This window comes from Adiantum capillus-veneris, chromosome 25 (genome assembly GCF_014529385.1).
Source record: "Adiantum capillus-veneris isolate H3 chromosome 25, ASM1452938v2, whole genome shotgun sequence".
NCBI classification, from domain to species: Eukaryota; Viridiplantae; Streptophyta; class Polypodiopsida; order Polypodiales; family Pteridaceae; genus Adiantum; species Adiantum capillus-veneris.
The window spans coordinates 9,375,157-9,396,905 of NC_140955.1; the positions used below are offsets into that span (position 1 = coordinate 9,375,157).

General features: G+C 44.8%; 1 protein-coding gene across 1 annotated transcript in view; it reads right to left on the reverse strand.

Moving 5' to 3' along the window:
• Positions 1 to 21,562, reverse strand: part of LOC147424395 (uncharacterized) — a 44,247-nt gene extending 22,685 nt beyond the window's left edge. The window contains exon 1 of the mRNA XM_086500813.1: positions 20,779 to 21,562. Within this exon, the coding sequence (XP_086356939.1) occupies positions 20,779 to 20,966 (188 nt within the window). The 5' untranslated portion in view covers positions 20,967 to 21,562. The remainder of the gene's footprint in view (positions 1 to 20,778) is intronic.
• Positions 21,563 to 21,749: the final 187 nt, after the last annotated feature.

Below are 21,749 nucleotides of genomic sequence, written 5' to 3' on the forward strand. Positions count from 1 at the left end.
TTGTCCAGCCTGGTACTTCATCGTACTGCTCTCCACTGTTGTTGGATTTGAAGAAAGGTCTTGGAGAATGTGCATTGATTATAGAGCTCTCAACAAAATCACCATCAAGAACAGATTTCCGATTCCTAGGATCGATGATATACTGGACAGGTTACAAGGATCCTCGTGCTTTAGCAGGATTGACTTGAAGAGTGGATATCATCAGATCCGAATCGCGCCGGAAGACGTCTACAAGACAGCTTTTCGGACGACGTTTGGGTTATTTGAGTTTTTTGGTGATGCCTTTTGGTTTAACAAATGCTCCTACGACATTTAACCGGATGATGGACAAGATTTTTCAAGAGCACAAGCTATTTGTTGGGACTTTCTTTGATGATATCATTGTTTTCTCCAAGAATGAGGCAGAACACAAAGATCATCTGCTTCAGAGATACACTTTTTGGGACATTTGTCTCAGCACTAGGAGTGCAAGTGCATTCGGCCAAGATAGAGACTATACGTGATTGGCCCGATTGGAAGAATGTCCATGAAGTTGGAAGCTTCTTGGGACTGTGTTCGTACTACAGGCGGTTCATACGGAAGTTTGCAGAGGTTGCTTCCCCTTTGCATATCTTGACACAGAAAGGAGTCCCTTTCTCGTGGGGATCCATAGAAGTGACTGCCTTTCAGACATTGAAAGAGAAATTGACTACGGGACCAGTTTTGACTTTGCCGGACTTGCAAAAGTCTTTGAAGTATATTGTGATGCTTGTGGTCGTAGTCTGGGTGCGGTCTTGATGCAAGAAGGCCATGTCATTGCTTACGAGAGCCGATTGTTCTCTAGGCCGGAGATGACAGCACAGATATATGAGAAAGAGCTTTTGGCAGTGATCCATGCTCTTACTCAGTGGTGGCACTACCTACTCGGAGCGGATTTTACTGTCTTTACAGACCATCAGAGTTTGCGCTACTTCTTGTCACAGAAGCAGCTTTCGGAAAAGCAGATGCGGCGGGCGAACATCTTGTCACAGTTTCACTTCCAGATTGTCCATGAGTAGGAACAGAAGAATGTGGTGGCAAAAGCTTTGTCTCGAAAGCCGTTGGATCTGGCTATTTCCGCGATACATCATAAGAGCTTCGAGGATATGGTCGATCAGTATGCCACAGATACAGATTTTGCAGATATTTTCACACGGATACGGGATGGGGAGATAGTAGCTGGATACTCCCTTCGGGAAGGCTACTTGATGAAAAAGACTATGTTGTGCGTTACACAACCGTTAAGGGAAAAGGTTATGACAAAATGCCACTGTCCACCTTTTACGAGTCACCGCGGCATTGCTACCACCATGAAGGGGGTAGAGAGATACTTCTTTGGGCCGAGACTCAAAAAGGATGTGGAAGAGTTTGTGCGCAGTTGCTTAGTATGCCAGAAGGTCAATTTTGATAGGCATAAGGCACAGGGTTGTTCAAGCCTTTACCCATACCCACCCGCCCCTGGAAAAGTATTGAAATGGATTTCATTTTTGATCTCCCGAGATCACAGAATGATCATGATGATTTTCCGATTACATGACACGTCTGAGACGATTGTCTCCGACACAGACCCCAGATTTATGAGTTTGTTTTGGATCGCAATTTGGGAGAACATTGGCACGCAATTGCAGTTCTCGTCATCGTTCCACTTGCAGACTGACGGGCAATTTGAGATTGCCAATTCAGTGATTTTAGTTTTATTGAAGTCTTGTATCTCGGATCAGAAGACTCAATGGGAAAAGAACTTACCTTTGGTAGAATTTGCCTACAATAACACGATACACTCTTCGACGGGGAAGACGCCATGTGAGATTGTTGAAAGTGCTGCGAAGGTTCCATCCTTCCTGAGCACGAAAGATTAGATATTTGAAGCAGATGAATATTCGCGAGATTTGGATACGGCTTTTGCCAAGGTTCGCGAGACTTTGCAGGAGTCTCAAGAACGACAGAAAAAGGAAACGGATCGCCATCGTCGCGACTTGAAATTGAAGAAGGATGATTGGGTGCTCTTACGTTTTGAGAAGGCACGCCTACGAAAGAAAAAAAGGGAAAGGAGAGGCTTTTTCCAAAGCTTAGTATGCGATACTACGGACCTTTCCAAATCACTGACAAATGATGTCTCCTTTTGATTCAAACTGCCAGATACTTGGAGGATTCACAATGCATTGCATGTGAGTCTCTTGAAACATGTTAAGGGTGATGTGCCTGATGGTGGGGAGCCTGATGAGCAACCCGAAGTGGAAAAAAACGAGGAGATCCTTGTTCCTGAACAGTTTTGGCACATAACGATACGAAGAAAGGTAAAGTCTGAAGGCGGTTCTTGGTTAAGTTCAAGAACTTTCCTGCATTTAATGCGAAGTGGATGGAGGAGGAGGACCTAGCAGATACTCCTCGGATTGTGAAACTTTACCTCGATGTTTTGGTTTAGCATAGTCTACTCCAAACGGAACCCAGAATTCAGCTTGGCCGGAGATCTGGTGCAGTGGGATGCACAAGAGGGGAGTCACTCCGCTCCCTTGTCAACAGATGCCTCGATTTTGATACTAAAGCCATTGATGTCTCTTTGAGCTTCAGGGATATTGACAGCTGACAGTATTCTGCTGGATGACTTTATGAATTGGAATTCCTGATAATGATACTGATTTGTTTCTTCACGTCTTTTGAGTGCAAGAACTGATAGACGAAATGACTGCAGCATTTTGGTCTACTTGATCTCGAATAGACATGGTTGCAATAGGGGTTAGTCAATCGGACATCGATGAGGTCCCGATTGGACCTAGATGTGATTGCTAGCTACATTGCCGATAAATCATGCTCTAAGATCCAAATGAATGTTGAATGTCATGTGACGTCGTGTGATGTCTGGTGATGTCCTGTGATGTCGTGTGATGTGACTGTCGATTTTGTAAATGTGCTAGATGTGTGTTCCTAGTACGTAGGTACTAACAGTCAGTGTCTGCTAAGACGGTTTATGGCTTTTGTCGGTTTTGCAGGCGTAATCGCGGTCGATTACAATGCTTTCAAGAGGGGGGTATGTCACAAAGTGATGACGTGGCTACGGACAGCAAAAACCCTAATTTCTGCCAGAAACCCTAAAATTCTTGCAAACCCTAATTTCTGCCACAAACCCTAATTTCCGGAAATCGCGGAGGTGATTTTTTTTTATTATTTTTTTTAAATTTGGGAAATTTTGAGCAACGCAAATCTCAGCTTTTTGCTATGATTTGGGAAAAAGAGAGAGAAAAAGGGAACTTGCTTTTTACTGACTCTCATTGAGAGAGAGAGAGAGAGAATCTGCTTTTGTTTTCAAGCTTTTGGGGCTCTCCTTTTGGGCATCCCTTGTAATCTTAAAAAGCTATGATTTGGGAGAAAGAGAGAGAAAAAGAGAACTTGCTTTTTACTGACTCTCATTGAAAGAGAGAGAATCTGCTTTTGTTTTCAAGCTTTTGGGGCTCTGCTTTTGGCATCCCTTGTAATCTTTAAATTAGTGGTGAGGGCCTCACTTCTCAGAGCATCTGGACGCAGAGTCTGAGAGTGAAACCCTAACTGCTCTCTTGTACTTTGATGATTGATTAATACAAAAAGAAATACCAAAAGGGGCGCCAGTCTTTGCGGCCAATATCTCTAGGCACAGAACTCCGCCGGGCCAGTGCAAATCTATTGTGATCTGTGAATTGTTTGAAGTGGTTATTTGGTGCTGTCGTGATTGATTCTTGACTTGGAGTGTCCAAATCTGTTACAACGGCATCCACCTCTTCCTTCTTCTTTGGGTCCCAAGAGGTGGCAAGGGTCCTTTGGCGACAAATCGGACCCGATGAAGATCCACCGCCACCAGCACCGGGTAGAGGGAAAATGAGGATCTTTGGGTCGATACCTTTGCGTGCGGGCTTGGATTTATGGTTGAATTGCAGATCCTTTTTCTCAAGCTCCTTCCTCTTCTTGATGCTTACGGTGGTGCAAAATCTCACCTCATGTCCTGGTACTCGAAGAAAGTGTGCCATCACTTTGTCATGTCCCCCTCTCCGCGCGTAAGAGCATAGCTTGCATGCCCATGCACGAGAACCTCCTGCTGCCGACAAGGTGCTCTCCGAGGCCACTTCATCCCACCACGACCATTCCTTCGTCCTTTGAGTGTTGCCTGCATGAACGGAGGGGGTTGTACGAGAAGAAGAGGCCATTGATTATCCGAGAAAGAGAGAGAGAGAGAGAGAGAGAGAGAGAGAGAGAGAGAGAGAGAGAGAGAGCTTGATCCTTGAGGGTTTGATAGAGAGGGCTTGAGAGAGAGGCTTGACTCCGTGAGAGCTGGAGATAGAGAGCTTGCCACAGAGGCTTCACTTCTTGAGACCAAGGGAGAGAGAGCTTGAAGCCTTGAGGGCAAGCCCAAGGGAGAGAGCTTGAGAGCTTGAGGGTAGAGCTTGAGGGCATTGGAAAGAGAGAGCCTTGAGGCTTGTTGCATTTGTGAAGGCAAGGGTGAAGGGGGAGCAATTTATAAGGGGTAACAGAAAACAAACACCCCCAAAATCTGCTCATTTCTGACCGTTTTTTATCGTTGGAGGCTACCAAAATCTGCCCATTTTGTGACCGTTTGCTGCCGTTTCGGCCGTTCCCCCCCTGCCGTTCTGATATCATCCGATCAATCGGACCGCCTTGCCATTCCGAGACGTTCTTTGCACATGTGAACGGGAAGAATGCCGTTCCAACGTTCCAGGCCTTAGGAGGGGCATTCCCTGGTAACTCTAACCCGGCAAATTGTTTGGCTTGAGATTCTGAAGTCAAAAGCAAATCCCAAGTTCGCTAGAGGACAAAGGCAAAGGTCAGCTTGACAAGGATGGCTCAGTTAGCTGCCTCAGTGCCCGTGATGTACGACCACAATTGTTATGAATGTGACTCGACGCTTTGTTTGGCTCGGAAATTTGAAGCCAAAGGCAAAAGCAGGAACTCATAGCATAGTTACCCGGAATGGGAACAGCGACGGGGAGCCCCGAGGAACGGGGGAACGGCCAAGGATCCGGAACGAGAACGGCACGGAATAGAGGCATAAAAAACACCCAAACAATGCAATTTTTAGCTCTACATGTTTGAAATTTGAATACAAGTTGTCTTAGAGTCCTTCGACTCTAATACTAAAAAAAAACTCGATTTGAAGACCCGTAGGCCATGGATGATGCGAGAGGGAGAGGGAGAGACTCGAGAGGGAGGGAGAGGGAGAGAGCTTGTCACAAAGTGATGACGTGGCTACGTACTGCAAAAACCCTAATTTTTGCCAGAAACCCTAAAATTCTTGCAAACCCTAATTCCTACCAAAAACCCTAATTTTCGGAAATCGCGGAGGTGGAAAAAAAAAATTAATTATTTTTGAGCGACGCAAAATCCCAGCTTTTGGCTTTTTGCTACGATAAGAATTGGATATGAGAGAGAGAGAGAGAGAGAGAGAGAGAGAGAGAGAGAGAGAGAGAGAGAGAGAGAGAGAGAGTTGAATTGCTTTATTTTTACTCTCATTGAGAGAGAGAGAGAATTTGCTTTTGCTTTCAAGCTTTTGGGGCTCTGCTTTTGGGCATCCCTTGTAACATTAAATATGCAGTGAGAGCCTCACTTCTCAGAGCATCTGGACACAGAGTCTGAGAGTGAAACCCTAACCGCTCTTTGTAACATTGATTTTAATACATAAAAGAAATACCAAAAGGGGCGCCATTCTTTGGGGCCAATATCTCTAGGCACGGAACTCCGCCGAGCAGTGTAAATCTATTGTGATCTATGAATTGTTTTGAAGTGGTTATTTGGTGCTGTCGCGATTGATTCTTGACTTGGAGTGTCCAAGTCTGTTACAGTGGTATCAGAGCACCGCCGATTTCTCTTCTACGGGAAATCCGATCCCCAATTTTTTTCCGCGGCACCTATGGCTTCAAGCAAGGATCAATCGACTCCCTCTGCATCTGGAGATGCGGGCAGGGATCACAACGAAGATTCCGGCGGAGAGTATGGCCCGCCTCGGCTTACTCAGGCGGAGCGGCGAGAGATGGAGCGTCGCTAGTTGATCGGCGATGCAACGAAGATGATGCTCAATTTTGCGAAGAACCCAAAATTTGCAAAATATATGAGCGAGACTTCTTTCCAAGAAGTGCATGAGCAGTGGCAGAAAACCACTAAACCCACTCTCAAGAAACCTTCTGCTCACAAGAAATATTCAGAGAAGGAATTAGAAGAGGTGATTGATGCACGGACTGCCGCCCCAGCTTTTTGACGCGCAAAAGAAAGCCAAAACGCACGGCAAAAAGCAGAAGAAAAGCACTGACTTCCCGGGATATTTGGGTCGTCAGTCAACTTTTGATAAAGCAAAGAAACAGAAGAAGCGTGTTCGATTTGAAGGAGTACCCAGTTCTTCTTCTTCTTCTTCTTCTGACAATTCTTCTGGCTCTTCGGATTCGAGCGAAGAAGGCAGAAAAGGTAAAAAGCAAAGCACGAAACAAAGCTTCAGAAAGGACAAGAAAAAGGCAAAGAAGGCTAAATCTCGCCCAAGCCTGACAGTTCTACTGAGGACTCGTCTACAGACAGCTCAGATTCTGATGATGGAAACTTCTATGCGAACAAGAAGCTCAGATTCTGATGATGGAAACTTCTATGCCAACCAGTATGACTTTCTCGAAGATAAAAGCAAGAAAGTCCGAGAGTTTAAGAAGGTGGCCACTCGATCAAGTTTAATACTTTTTCTGGATACTCAGATGCTTCGAAGGCTTTGTCTTTTATACAGCAGTTTGACATCACTTTCGCGGGAGGACGCTATTCAGAGCACTCCAAGATTCGGAGAGCTGCCTCTTACTTTAAGGGGAATGCTCGTACTTGGTGGTCCACGCTTCTTTTAAACAAGACTGCGCCAGTTAAATGGCTGAAATTTAGGAAGCTTTTTATTTCTTCTTAGTTAAATGGCTGAAATTTAAGAAGCTTTTTATTTCTTCTTGGTTGACGCAAGAATATGAACGAGATGTACGAGCTGCTTGGAACCATCTTCGGATGACCAAGAAAGATACAATCAATGCTTATTGTGAAAGATTCTGGAGCTCTTTTCTACCCGCCTCTTCATTCAAGAAGATCACGTTCAAAGAACAGATTAAGCGGTTCACCTTGGGTCTACCTACATAGATCCGAGATCACTGCTTGAAGCAGAAGTCAGCTTCTATTCAGGAGTGGATGAGTCATGCAAAGCGGGGCTTTGCCATTCACTCTGGCAATCTAACCTACCCCACAAATGAGGCCATGACACAACGAGCCGAACAGACTTCTGGGAATGAAAGTAGAAAGAAAAAGAGCAACCCAGAGAAAAAGGATGCATGACCTAAGCTTACTCCTGAGGAGAGAGCTCGCTTCATCAGAGAGGGGAAATGCTTTGGATGCGGGGAACATGGACATATCTCCGCGAAGTGCCCTAAAAAGGCACAGAAAGAACAGAATGATAAAGACGACGACAGGCCTGAGAGTTCGAGAGCAGCTGAGGAACATGGCAGAAAAGGCAGATAGAAAAGCAAAATTGGTACCACATGGCGTGGGACCTGCACCGAATATAATGAATGAAAGTACAAACTTTGCCGCTTTTGGGGCAAAGTGAAGGATCAAGAAGCTCGTTTGAAGGAGCCAAGGCCAACTTCTTTTCACTTGGAATTGGCGGCTCGATTTGGAATTACGCCCAACAGACTGACGCCACAAGCTGAGGTAGTTCGACTGGCACCCGGATGGGATGTTGCCATTACACCGAGCATTGGTAAACTTCGTTTGCAATGACAGGGGTGTTCAGGGCACGCGAGTGACGTTCTACTCAGGATCCCTTGGTACCACAAGAACTACGCAGTGGTTGACTACCGGGCCGAGAAAGCGACTTTGATAAATGAAGGGCTTAGAGATTGTACTTGATGAACTTCAGTTTCTTTACTCATTCTTTTGGGAGAGAACTGAACGATGGATAAAGGTTGAATATGTTTTGACTTGATAAAGAACGCCAAGATTTTTCTCCACAACTCATGCCGATTGCTTTTCAGAGGGCCTAAAGATCATACCATTGATCTGATACCTGGAAGCACATCACCGAACCGGCCACCTTACCGTGTGAGCCGAGCACAGAATGAAGAGATTATGAACCAAGTGAAAGACCTCTTGGAAAAGAGGTCTTGTCCAGCCTAGTACTTCACCGTATTGCTCTCCAGTGTTGTTGGTTTTGAAGAAAGACGGATCTTGGAGGATGTGCATCGATTATAGAGCTCTCAACAAAATCACCATCAAGAACAGATTTCCGATTCCTAGGATCAATGATATACTAGACAGGTTACAGGGATCCTCGTGCTTTAGCAAGATTGACTTGAAGAGTGGATATCATCAGATCTGAATCGCGCCGGGAGACGTCTACAAGAGAGCCTTTCGGACTACTTTTGGGTTATTTGAGTTTTTGGTGATGCCTTTTGGCTTAACCAATGCTCCTGCGACATTTAACCGGATGATGGACAGGATTCTTCGAGAGTACAAACTATTTGTTGGCACTTTCTTTGACGACATCATTGTTTTCACAAAGATCATCTGCTTCAGGTCTTTCAGGCAATACGAGATCACAAGTTAGTGATTAATGCAAAGAAAAGTGAATTTTTCCTACCAGAGATACACTTTTTGGGACACATTGTCTCAACAGCTGGAGTGCAAATGGACTCGGCCAAGATAGAGACTATCCGTGATTGGCCCAATTTGAATAATGTCCATGAAGTTAGAAGCTTCTTGGGACTGTGTTCGTACTACATGCTGTTCATACGAAAGTTTGCAAAGGTTGCTTCCCCTTTGCATATCTTGACACAGAAAGGAGTCTCTTTCTCGTGGGGATCCACAGAGGTTACTGCCTTTCGGACCTTGAAAGAGAAATTGACTACGGGACCAATTTTGACTTTGTCGGACTTGCAGAAGTCATTTGAAGTATATTGTGATGCTTGTGGTCGTAGTCTGGATGCGGTCTTGGTGCAAGAAGGCTATGTCATTGCTTACGAGAGCCGATTGTTCTCTAGGCCAGAGATGACAGCACAGATATGCGAGAAAGATCTTTTGGCGGTTATCCATGCTCTTACTCAGTGGCGGCATTACCTACTCGGAGCGGATTTTACTGTCTTTACAGACCATCAGAGTTTGCGCTACTTCTTGTCACAGAAGCAGCTTTCGCAAAAGCAGATGCGGTGGGCAAACATCTTGTCACAGTTTCACTTCCAGATTGTCCATGTATAGGGACAGAAGAATGTGGTGGCAAATGCTTTGTCTCGGAAGTCGTTGGTTCTGGCTATTTCCGCGATACATCATAGGAGCTTCGAGGATATGGTCGATCAGTATGCCACAGATACAGATTTTTGCAGATATTTTTCACACGGATATGGGATGGGGAGACAGTAGCTTGTCACGTGACACATCCCAACCCTATGTGTCCGTGGACAAGCTACACCACAGCAAGGTTCGGTCAGTCCAGTCAGTTTAGATTAGCAATGATCTGGCACTTTTGTGAGTCTATTCGTAGACCGTGCATGCCCAGTCACTTAGCATAGATGCATATCCTCCGGTTGAGCACAGCATGATCATCAGTATTCCCTTCAAGATCCATCAGATTCAGTCATGGGAATTTTCCAGTGCATTTAGCCTATTTTCCTATTTATTGGTTATTTTCACTTATTATTTTTAAGTGACTTTCCAACAAAAGTAGGTAGGGCAATTTTGCTAAGTTAATATATAAGCAAACCCAAGTTAGCACTTTCTGGCAGAAGAGGCAGCAGGAGCTTCCCGCTCAACAGGCAACTTCTCAGTAGTACCCCCCTCCCTCAGCACCCCCTGCAGATTACCATCGCCTAGCTCTTCCAGACCCTGGCGTTTTCAGTCTACATCAGCCATCGCCCTCACACAACAGTTCCTAGCGTTTTCCCCGCGACAACCACTCTCAGCCTGTAGCATTTTTTAGATCGCTAGCATCTGCAAGTTCAGCGTTTTCTTCAGCAAATTCAGCAACTACTAAAGCTAGTATCTGCTGCCTATTGCTGCTATTTTTAGCATGGAAAAACACCTGCTGTTCCAGTATTTTTCAGCCTAGGACATTGACCTAAAACGCAGCCTGACAAGTGCAGATCTGCAGCGTTTTCATCATCAGCATGACCCCGAATAAACGAGTCATTTTCAGCCATGAAAACAGCAAGAAAACAGTCGTTTTCAGCCACCAAGACAACCCCGAATTCAGCGATTAGAAGATCCCAGATTTCAGCCATCAAGTCGTCGTCGTCATCGGCATAGTCCAAGTTGCATCAGTCCATTGCATACGCATTGTACACCCTTGTGCAATCAAAGTAGACCACTCTCGCCAACGAGAGTGGGGCCTTCGGAGGAGGGTTTTACAACCTCTCGGTCTCGTATCTCTTCTCTCTCCTTCTCTCAGTCTCATTCACTTGCACGCACAATATCCACTCACTTTGTTCGTGATCATAGCACTCTCATAAGACGGAAGGCTCTCTCCTTCCCTAAGAACTAAAAGGAACCTTGAGAAATAAAGATCACTAATCTTGAGAAAATACAACATTCATTCCGCTGCACCTTACATTGGTATCAAATCTTTGGAAGTGTTCTGCATTACTTAAGGAAAGAACCACAAGAACCACAAGAATTTTTTTTTGCTTGTTGCGGTCGCACGAACCCAAGTTCGCTTGGGCATGTCGATTCCTAATCGTGTTTGTTGAAGAGTGACAGGAATCCCAAGAAAGAAGGGCTTGTCCAGCCTCCCCTTGTGTCTCTTTTCACTCATTGAGAGCGGACCGTGCACTTAGCGGCCGGCCAATCGACGCGAAGTGGGAAAAACCAACCTTGGTGTGAGCGCAAGGCCGCCAAGGGGTGCGCCCGCAGAAAAGGGTAGAACTCGGGTGAAGAGAAGATCCTTCTCCAACGCGATTTGCAAGCGAAAGAAAACCTCAAGAACCTCAAGAACCCAAGACCCTCAAGAATCAAGAACCTCAAGAACCTCAAGACCCTCAAGAACCCAAGTTCCTCGTGAACTTAAGAACCAAAGATCATAGTGCATGGTCGTTACCCGAAGCGGAATGGATACTTCACATATAGGTGATGAGCATGAGAGAGGCGACGAAGACTCGTCCCCACCCGGAGATGATTTCTTCAACCCTCCTCCTTCGCCATCTACGCCACCAAGTGCACCAGACCCTATGGAGGCAATGGTCAAGCAGATGATGGCCATGATGGATACACAGGAAGACAAGCGCCTTGCTTTAGAGCACGAGCGCGACGCAAGAAAAGAAAGAAAAGAACTAAGGAAGGAGGAAGCGGCAACAAGAAACGCGGCATTGGAGGCCGATTGTGCCGCTCATAGATTGGCTTTGGAGACCGAGCGTGAAGCTCGGCGAGAGCTACGCACTCAAGAATTGCTTTCCCAAGTCCTAGCCTCGAAGACCGAACCACCCAAAGATCGTGGGAGTTCGTCAAGTGGCGCAAGCTACGATGCGGATTCCAACCATCCAATCATAGAGAAGTTGACTTTCAGTAAGTATGATGGTAAGATAGATGCTACTGTTATTCATTCTTGGTTGCATCAATTTAATGCTTATTTTGCGACAACTAAGAAAACAGGCAATAGCAAAGTTTTGACGGCAGCTATGTACCTTGCCGGTGATGCCATTAATTGGTAACAGGCATGGCAAGAGGCATAGCTAGCCGCGCACCTAGAGGCAGCCGACGATTTCACGCCCCTCTCTTTTAGTTGGGTTGATTTCCAAGACAAGCTCAAGGCGCAGTTTATGCCACCTCAATACCTTGCACGATTGAAGGACGATTGGCAAGCTCTCAAGCAAAACGGTATGCCGGTTATGTCTTTCTCTAATCGTGTTTTGCAGCTCGGCACTCAATTACGCAAATCGGATGTAAAGCGCAAGGAGGCATTTCTTTACGGATTGGACGAGTATATCAAGTATGATGTTGAGGTACTCGATCCAATTGATCTCAACAAAGCGGTAGCAATTGCTCTCGCCCACGAGATGAAGCACAACAAAGGAAAGCCTAAGGAGAACAAGACTTCCACAAGTACCTCGCACACTTCTCAGAACCCTCAGAACGGTAAGAATGGTAAGAATGATAACTCTTCGAACCAATCTTCCAACAGTATCTCATCAAAGAATTCTTCCAATGAATCTAAGGGTAAGGCTAACACAATTGCTAAAACTAAGCTTACTCCATATGAAAAGGTAGCACAAGGAATTGTAGGAGAATACATCACGTCGGAAGAACAAAACACGTATTCTAAGGAAGGTCGTTGTTTTCATTGTCACATTAAGGGTCACATAAAAAGAACATGTCCTAAGCTTGAATCGAATGAATCTAAAGAACCCACAGCACCCACTACATCTGTCAATGCAATGAATGATAGCACGGGTGTGCCCAAAGTTTCTCAGGACCCTCCCATTGATGATTCTCTCATTAAATGTTATGGTCGTACGTCGGGGCACCGTTTTGTCATATTGTTTGACCCAGGTAGTATGCATGATGTGATCAGTTCCTCTCTTGTTGAGAAAGCCCGCCTCGAAGTTAGTCCGAGATCTCCTATCGAGGTCTCTGGCTTTCGTCCCGGTATGGACGCTCTCATCACGGAGGAGTGCCTTGATGTGTTGTTTGCAATTCAACAGACTGCCTTCACTAGAAGATTTGTTGTTTCTCTTCACTCAAGATGTGATATGATTTTGGGCATTCGATGGTTTCGTGATAATGACGCTCTCATGAAATTTCCGGCTAACACTATAACTCTCAATGCCAACAGTGATTCTCCTATTGTCATTCATGGAGAGGACATTGCTCCTTCTCCATCTCTCATTGCTAATATACAAGACAAGGTTGAAAGGATTCGGGATAAGGAGATTCTCTCAATCTCTTTTTCTCCACAGCATGACCCACAGGATTTGCATGATTATGAGAAGCATGATGATTTGAAGGATAATGATCTGCATGATGATTTGGATGACAATGACAAGCATGATGATTTGCATGAAAAAGATGTGATTCTTCACAAGGATGGTGTGTTAGTTGATGCTTTTTCTAGCGAAGCTAACCTCGTTGTAGATTCGATCAATCACCAAGAATCGATCTTGGCTTTCGAGTCGAGGTCCACAGATCCCCCACAAGAAGATTCGATAGATCTTGAAGGAGCGATCTTGGCTCTCGAGCCTTGGTCCAAAGAGCCCTCACAGGAAGTATTATGTGTTCACATGATTGATACGCACGCATTGTTCGAGTGTTTCATTCGTGAAGGTTTCCTGTATTTTAGTCAACATCGTTATGTGATCCCTTTTCCTAGGCATGACATATTGTATGTTGAGCACGTTTCTCTCATGGATGAACACGAATGTATGCGGATTGTTCATGACAAGCTGAAAAGTTTGTATGTAAGGAAGTCACATTCCATGTCTCTCCCTTGGCATGACAGTTTCTCAAAGAGCACATGACAGTATGAGCACCAAGCATGGGCATTTCCATTATGATTTGCCACAGTTGATTGATTTCAATCAAACAGAAAAGATTCGACCTCATTGTTTGCATGTGTTTGATGAACGGGTTGTCACTTCATCTATTTGCTCATCTACATTGCATACACAGTCTTTAGAGAAGACAAGATGTTTTTCCTTCACTTTAACATGGAATGGGTAAGTTCATGGTTTTGTGTTGGAGATGGGTTCAGGAATTTTCAGCCATGGAGATTCTTGAAGACGAAAGAAGCAGGATACTCGACAAAGTTGACGCAAGAAAGGAGATTCAAACGACTTTGAGTCGCTTTCGGCGCGGCCCAAAGAAGCAAGCGTTGCAGACCTTTATGAAGTTCAAGTACCGCATGACCCACACATCAGAGTTGGCCGGCGAAGAGTCCCTTCCAGGATTCCGGATGCTGTTGGCGATCTCCCTCGACGCCATACAGTTCGGTACCAATACCTCACTTTGAAAAGGAGGGGATGTCACGTGACACATCCCAACCCTATGTGTCTGTGGACAAGCTACACCACAGCACGGTTCAGTCAATCCAGTCAGTTTAGATCTCTTCGAAGGAGGGTTTTACAACCTCTTGGTGTCGTATCTCTTCTCTCTCCTTCTCTCAGTCTCATTCACTTGCACGCACAATATCCACTCACTTTGTTCGTGATCATAGCACTCTCATAAGACGGAAGGCTCTCTCCTTCCCTAAGAACTAAAAGGAACCTTGAGAAATAAAGATCACTAATCTTGAGAAAATACAACATTCATTCCGCTGCACCTTACATAGCTGGATACTCCCTTCGGGAAGGCTACTTGATAAAAAAGACTATATTGTGCGTTACACAGCCGTTGAGGGAAAAGGTTATGACTAAATGCCACTGTCCACCTTTTACGGGTCACCGCGGCATTGCTACCACCATGAAAGCGGTAGAGAGATACTTCTTTTGGCCGAGACTCAAAAAGGATGTGGAAGAGTTTGTGCGCAGTTGCTTAGTATGCCAGAAGGTCAAGTTTGACAGGCATAAGGCACAAGGATTGTTACAGCCTTTACCCATATCCACCCGCCCTTGAAAAAGTATTGCGATGGATTTCATTTTTGATCTCCCGCGGACACAGAGTGGTCACGATGGTATCTGGACTGTTATTGAGAGATTTAGCAAACAGGCTCATTTCATTTCAGTGGTTCTAGATTTATTGAAGTCTTATATCTCAGATCAGAAGACTCAATGGGAAAGATACTTACCTTTGGTGGAATTTGCCTATAATAACACGATACTCTTCGACGGGGAAGGCGCCATTTGAGATTGTTGAAGGTGCTGCGAAGGTTCCACCCTTCCTGAGCACGAAAGATAAGATCTTTGAAGCGGATCAATATACATGAGATTTGGATACGGCTTTTGCCAAGGTTCGCGAGACTTTGCAGAAGTCTCAAGAACGACAGAAAAAGGCAACGGGTCGCCATCGTCGCGACATGAAATTGAAGGAGGATGATTGGGTGCTCTTACGTTTTGAGAAGGCACGCCTAAGAAAGAAAAAGGGAAAGGAGAGGCTTTTTCCAAAGCTTAGTATGCGATACTACGGACCTTTCTAGATTACTGAAAATGTCTCCTTCCCATTGAAATTGCCAGATACTTGGAGGATTCACAATGCATTGCATGTGAGTCTCTTGAAACCTTTTAAAGGTGATGTGCCTGATGATGGGGAGCCTGATGAGCAACCCAAGGTGGAAGAAAACGAGGAGACTCTTGTTCCTGAACAGATTTTGGCACATAGGGATACGAAGAAAGGTAAAGTCCAAAGGCAGTTCTTGGTTAAGTTCAAGAACTATCCTACATTTGATGTGAAGTGGATGGAGGAGGAGGACCTAGCAAATACTCCTCGGATTGTGAAACTTTACCTCGATGCTTTTGGTTTAGCATAGTCTACTCCAAATGGAACCCAGAATTCAGCTTGGCCGGAGATCTGGTGCAGTGTGTTGCACAAGAGGGGAGTCACTCCGCTCCTTTGTCAACAGATGCCTTGATTTTGATACTAAAGTCACTGATGTCTCTTTGAGCTTCAGGGATACGAAGAGCTGACAGTATTTTGCTGGATGACTTTATGAAATGGAATTCCTGATAATGATACTGATTTGTTTCTTCACTTCTTTTGAGTGCAGGAACTGATAGACGAAATGACTGCAGCATTTTGGTCTGATTGATCTCGAATAGACATGGTTGCAATAGGGGTTAGTCAATCGGATATCAATGAGGTCCCGATTGGACCTAGATGTGATTGCTAGCTACATTGCCGATAAATCATGCTCTAAGATCCGAATGAATATTGAATGTCATGTGATATCCTATGATGTCTGGTGATGTCCTGCGATGTCGTGTGATGTGACTGTCGATTTGGTACATGTGCTAAACGTGTGTTCCTAGTACCTAGGTACTAATAGTCAGTGTCTGCTAAGATGGTTTATGGCTTTTGTCGGTTTTGCAGGTGTAATCGCGGTCGATTACAATGTTTTCAAGAGGAGGGTATGTCACAAAGTGATGACGTGGCTATGGACACCAAAACCCCTAATTTCTGCCAAAAACCCTAAAATTCCTGCAAGCCCTAATTTCTGCCAAAAACCCTAATTTTCGAAAATCGCGGTCCGCGGAGGTGGAAAAAAATAATAATAATTCTTTTGAGCGACGCAAAATCCAAGCTTTTGGATTTTTGCTACGAAAAGAATTGGATGAGAGAGAGTTGAATTGCTTTATTTTTACTCTCATTGAGAGAGAGAGAGAGAGAGAGAGAGAGAGAGAGAGAGAGAGAGAGAGAGAGAGAGAGAGAGATCTGCTTTTGCTTTCAAGCTTTTGGAGCTTTGCTTTTGGGCATCCCTTGTAACATTTAAATATGCGGTGAGGGCCTCACTTCTCAGAGCATCTGGACGCAGAGTCTGAGAGTGAAACCCTAACCGCTCTTTGTACTCTGACATTGATTTTAATACATAAAGAAATACCGAAAGGGGCACCAGTCTTTGGGGCCAATATCTCTAGGCACGGAACTCCGCCGGGCCAGTGTAAATCTATTGTGATCTGTGAATTGTTTTGAAGTGGTTATTTGGTGCTGTCGCGATTGATTTTTGACTTGGAGTGTCCAAGTCTGTTACAGAGCTTTTGAGAGAGAGAGAGAGAGAGAGAGAGAGAGAGAGAGGGAGAGAGAGAGAGAGAGGGAGAGAGCTTGAGAGAGTGAGGGTGTAGGGTGCAACGGAAGTGAATGTTGAACTTTGCTCAAGATGAGTGCTCCGAACTGTGCTCAAGGGTTCCTTTACTTACGGAAGGGAGAGCCTTCCGTTCCTTTAGTGACATAGTGCAATGGACACAAACAAAGTGAATAAACACTATGAATAAAGGTGCTGAGACTGAGAGATAGAGAGAGAAGAATACGACATCAGACAAGTTGTAAAACCCTCCTCCAAGGGCCCCATTCTTTATGGCGAGAGCAGACTACTATTGATTGCCCAAAACTCTACAATGCTAGGACTTGCCGATGACGTCGACGACAATGAGAATGACAACGAGGCGGGCTGAAATCTGAAAACGCTAATGGCTAAAATCTGCAAATCTTTATCTGAATTCTGACTCTACGTCAATGACGAGGGCGATGACGACGATGCAACGACGACGCGCTAAAAACACAGATGCTGAAATCTGCGTTTTCTGGGCTGAATCTGCAAACTACGCTGGAGCTGACCGGGCGGCGAGGATCTGCTACGGGAAGGTGAAATCTACGAGGTTTGGAACTTCTATTGTGATGTCTGATTGCTGAAACTGAAAATGTTGGTGCTTTTGGTGAAACTGTCGCGGAGAATCTGCAAAACGCTAAGGGCTGATCTGCAAACCAAAAACGCTTGCTATCTGATGCCAAAAACGCTATGGATCTGATGCTTCTGCTAATGCCGGGGCTGATCTGCAATGCAAAACGCCAGGACTGGTTCTGCCATGCAAAAACGCTAGGCTTGGTTCTGTTGTTCTGCTACTGCCGGGATGATTTGCTATGCAAAAATGCCAAGGCTGAGATGATGCAAAAACGCTAGGCTTACAGATGGCTGAAAACGCTAGGGTTGTTGCGGGGGGGAGACTTGTTGAAAAGGTGCCTGTTGAACGCTGTGTTCCTGCTGCCTCTTTTGCCAAAAATGCTAGCTCTAGGGTTATTTATATACTTGTTTGTCAAATTGCCCTACCCAGTTTCCCAACAAAAGTCACTTAAAAATAATAAGTGAAAATTGGCTAAAATAGAGAAAATAGGTCTATGCACTGTAAAAATGCTCCTGATGGAAATCTGATGATCATGTTGTGTGCAACCAGAGGATATGCATCTGCTCTAAGTGCCTGGACATGCATAGTCTACAAACAGACTCACAAAAGTGCCAGAACACTTCCTAAGCTGACTAAACTGAACCCATGTCATGAAGTAGCTTGTCCACGTACACATAGGGTTAGATGTGCACGTGACAGAGAGGAGGAGAGCTTGAGACTCGAGAGTCGAGAGAGCTTAAGGTTTAAGCCTCGGCATGTGGATTTGCTTGAGAAGGGAATGGGTGTGAGGGGGTGCATTTTGAGTCCTTGCACACTTTAAAAAACACCTAATGTTCACTACAAATTTGCAAAAAACTGCCCATTTCTCTCCATTTTGAGAGTTGGCCGTTTCGAGCCATTCCGGTATCAAGTGGTCACCCGGAACGGCAAAACGTTCCGGGACGTTCCGGCCTTGCAGGGGGAGAGGGAACGGCGTTCCGGCGTTCCATAGGCCTTGGAACACGTTCCCCGGTAACTATGACTCATAGGAAGACAAAGTCAAAGGCAAGCTGGACAGAGATCACGGTAATAAAGATTTGACAAAGGAGATCGGCATGGCACACGTGGCGGCGGCCACAGTGGCCTCGACATCAGATTTCTAGTCAAAGTGCAAGTGTCACCACTAGCTTCAGCCAGAGAGAGGCTTGTGAGTGGCAAAAGAGGGGCAAGAAGTCCTTCGTATAATTAATTTGGACCCATGCATTAGAGTTCAAGTTATCAGTGTTTGGGCCCGTAGGTCGGAGTTTAATGCGCATGCATCTGGCAAGGAACCAATCAGACATCTAAAACACTATAGATGAGTGCACCAATCCATTGTTGTTGGTTGAATCATAGACAGGATGTGTTCCACAGTTCATTATCTTAGAGTTTTAAATTTTGAACGTGATGTGTTCACGATTCACGAATGGGAATTCTTGGACGTATTGTGGTCTACGATTCAATTTTCTACAAAGGCAACCGATGCTCAAGATGGCATTATTTTCAGGTACAAAGTTGAGGGTAGCAAAACCGAGGTGTATTCAGTAGTCCATGGCCTTCTACTGGGGTATCCATGATAGCTTCTACATCGACTTGGTCTCACTATTGATGTCCACTATGAGCTGCAGAGAGGGTGTTAAGAGTTTAGGCATCTCAAGTGAACTGCTTAAAGTGATCCCATTATTTAGTTTGGCTTTTAGCTATTTATTTTACTTATTTGTCAAAGTTTGGGTAGGGCAATTCACTGAGGTTGCTATATAGGCAACCCTCAGTCCCCATTGTCTTCATCTGTTATCGTATTACCAAGGTTGGTTGGTTCACGATCTCTCTCTCTCTCTCTCTCTCTCTCTCTCTCTCTCTCTCTCTCTCTCTCTCTCTCTCTCTCTCTCTCTCTCTCTCTCTCCGCGCTTCTACATCGTCGACTTTGACAGAGCACTCGTCATAAAATTGAGACTCGAACTCCCCCACTAATCTTATTTAAAGACCGTTGGCATATGCTTTTACAATAGGGTGAAAGCCCAAGAACTCAAAAGTATATTGCTTTCAAAACAGACGCAAAAGCTCCCACGTTGCCACATCAACAATCTCTCACATTTTGCAATGCAAATTCTGTCGTGAATTGCGATGGGATTTGCGAGCTGCTTTTGTCACAATTGAGTCCCTAGTTTTGATGTCGACTTGGTTCAACTCTATCTCCTTATTAAGGTCCAAGTTTCTCACATGGAAATTCTTTCCAGTTGTGCTTACAAAAACCCCTCTCTCAAGGGTCACTTATGGTAAGTCTCCATCAACTTAAAAATGCTAAACACAAGGTGACTATTGTGCGGCACCAATATCGCACAAATGTAAAAATAAAGTCACTCCATAATCAAAAAATGCATCTAGTAGTCCCTTAGGAAACTTGACAAGTCCCTCCCCAAGAGATGGAGCAGCTGGAACATCAGCATCAATAACCTATGAACTACCCTACAAAGGATGATCTTTAGGTATCTTTGAGTCTTCCTTGAATCAAAAGGTTCTAGAACTAGAGTAGAAGGCTTATTGGAAAAGAAGACTGATATGGAGGATCACTAACAAAAGATAAGTTAGGAGATAAAGTAAACGATTCCGAAACAAGAACCCCCTCTAAGGTACATGCTTGTCAAAGACATCATCTCTCCTGACTATGATATCCTCCTTCACCAGACCATAAAAGCGCTAGCTTTTGGAAAAAGTGATATAGCTAGCATATATCATTTTATTAGACTTTCAAGGACAAACTTCCCCCTCTACTTCTTTGGAAATGGATTGAGGCATCGAAAGTACTGCTCCATGAACATATACCAATTTATCAAAGGTCTCAATGAGCCCTTATGGTAAAGAAAACATATCCGGGGTGAAATGATTGGAGTCATCAACCACTAACATCAAATAAAGGGCACTCTCAAGTGATGGAACTTGCATAGCTACACCAAGGTCGATGTAAACCAGCTCCAAAATCGTCAAGGCTTACCTAATAGAGTAGTCTCTCTATGTTGCTTCCTCAGATAGGAGAACTACATCATTGCGTTGGAAGTACTTCTCCGCAAGTGTTTGCCATTTATAAAGGTCTCAAAAGTCTCATCCTTATGGTAAAAAAACCATATCCAGGTGACACAATTTGAGTCATCAAAGAGCACCATGAATTAAGGCCACCACCAAGTAATGGATCCTGCGTAGGTACAATAGGTCGGTGTAAACCAACTTCAAAAACGTAGTGAAGTGCTTTCATGTAGTCTCACTATGTTGCTTCCAAGAAATTCATTGTCCTTATTTACCCCCAACATCCGGTACTTGAATATTATGAAATCTCAAAACACTCACGCAAACCATCAACTTGGACAGAACCCTTCTCTAGACTCTATGTCCCACCACTCCTCCAAATCATGAATGCCCACTTGTGTATTTCCAATGTAGATGCACACACCTGTCAGGTAGCTGCTTGAGAAAATGCCAGCGTTCAAGCCAAGTGGCGTCATATGAATCTTTGCAAGACATTCTCGTAACTGAGCTTTGAGGAGCTGCTGGTGCTGAGGAGCAGGCCCTGCCTCCCGACAGATTCTCAAAATGCGGGCGGCTGCCAGCCGTGATCATGCATTTCAGTGCAAGGGACATCCCAGAGGCCAAAAAACTTAACGTATGCCTCTCTCAAATATGACATATTGCTGTTGTGGAAGTCAAGCAACATCTTATCTTATATATATTATATATATTATACTTATATTTATATATTTATATATATGTCACTCATCCACGTGGCAGCATTTCCCTTCTTTTTTTCTCTCAGAATCTTTGCGATGTGTAGATTTAACTTGCTTACAGCCAGCTTGGCATAGCCCACACGAGGCCAGATTGCAACGTAGACTCCATGTGGATGCACTGGCAAGGCATTCGCAGCTCGAGGGAATGCAAGCACCCGCAGAGAGAGAGAGAGAGAGAGAGAGAGAGAGAGAGAGAGAGGTTACTCCCCAAAGATCGAGGGCCAATCCGCAATTTGAGGGCAAGGAACCCAAAGACCGAGAGTTAAAGAGCAGGTGAGAGAGAGGTAGAGAAAGCAGGCGGAGAGGAATTGGGGTTTTTGTAAATGCAAAGCTATGATCTGAGTGAACGGTCTCAGAGTGAATCAAAGCTATGATCTGAGTGAATGATCTAAGTGAGACCGTTCATGCTATTCTAGTACGCACTACATAGACGTGCCAATCGCGGTGCATCTAGGTGCAGCAATTGTGAGCCTCAGAGGTTGGTGCAAGCATACATTACATGCAAGTTGGTGCAAGAGTACCTGATAATGGACTCAATGGCGCGTTGCTACAGGACTCCTTGGAGTGCAGACGGCGACTTGGTTGAAGCGCACGTTCCTCGATGATAAGATGTGTCTAGCATGCTCTTGCTTAATGG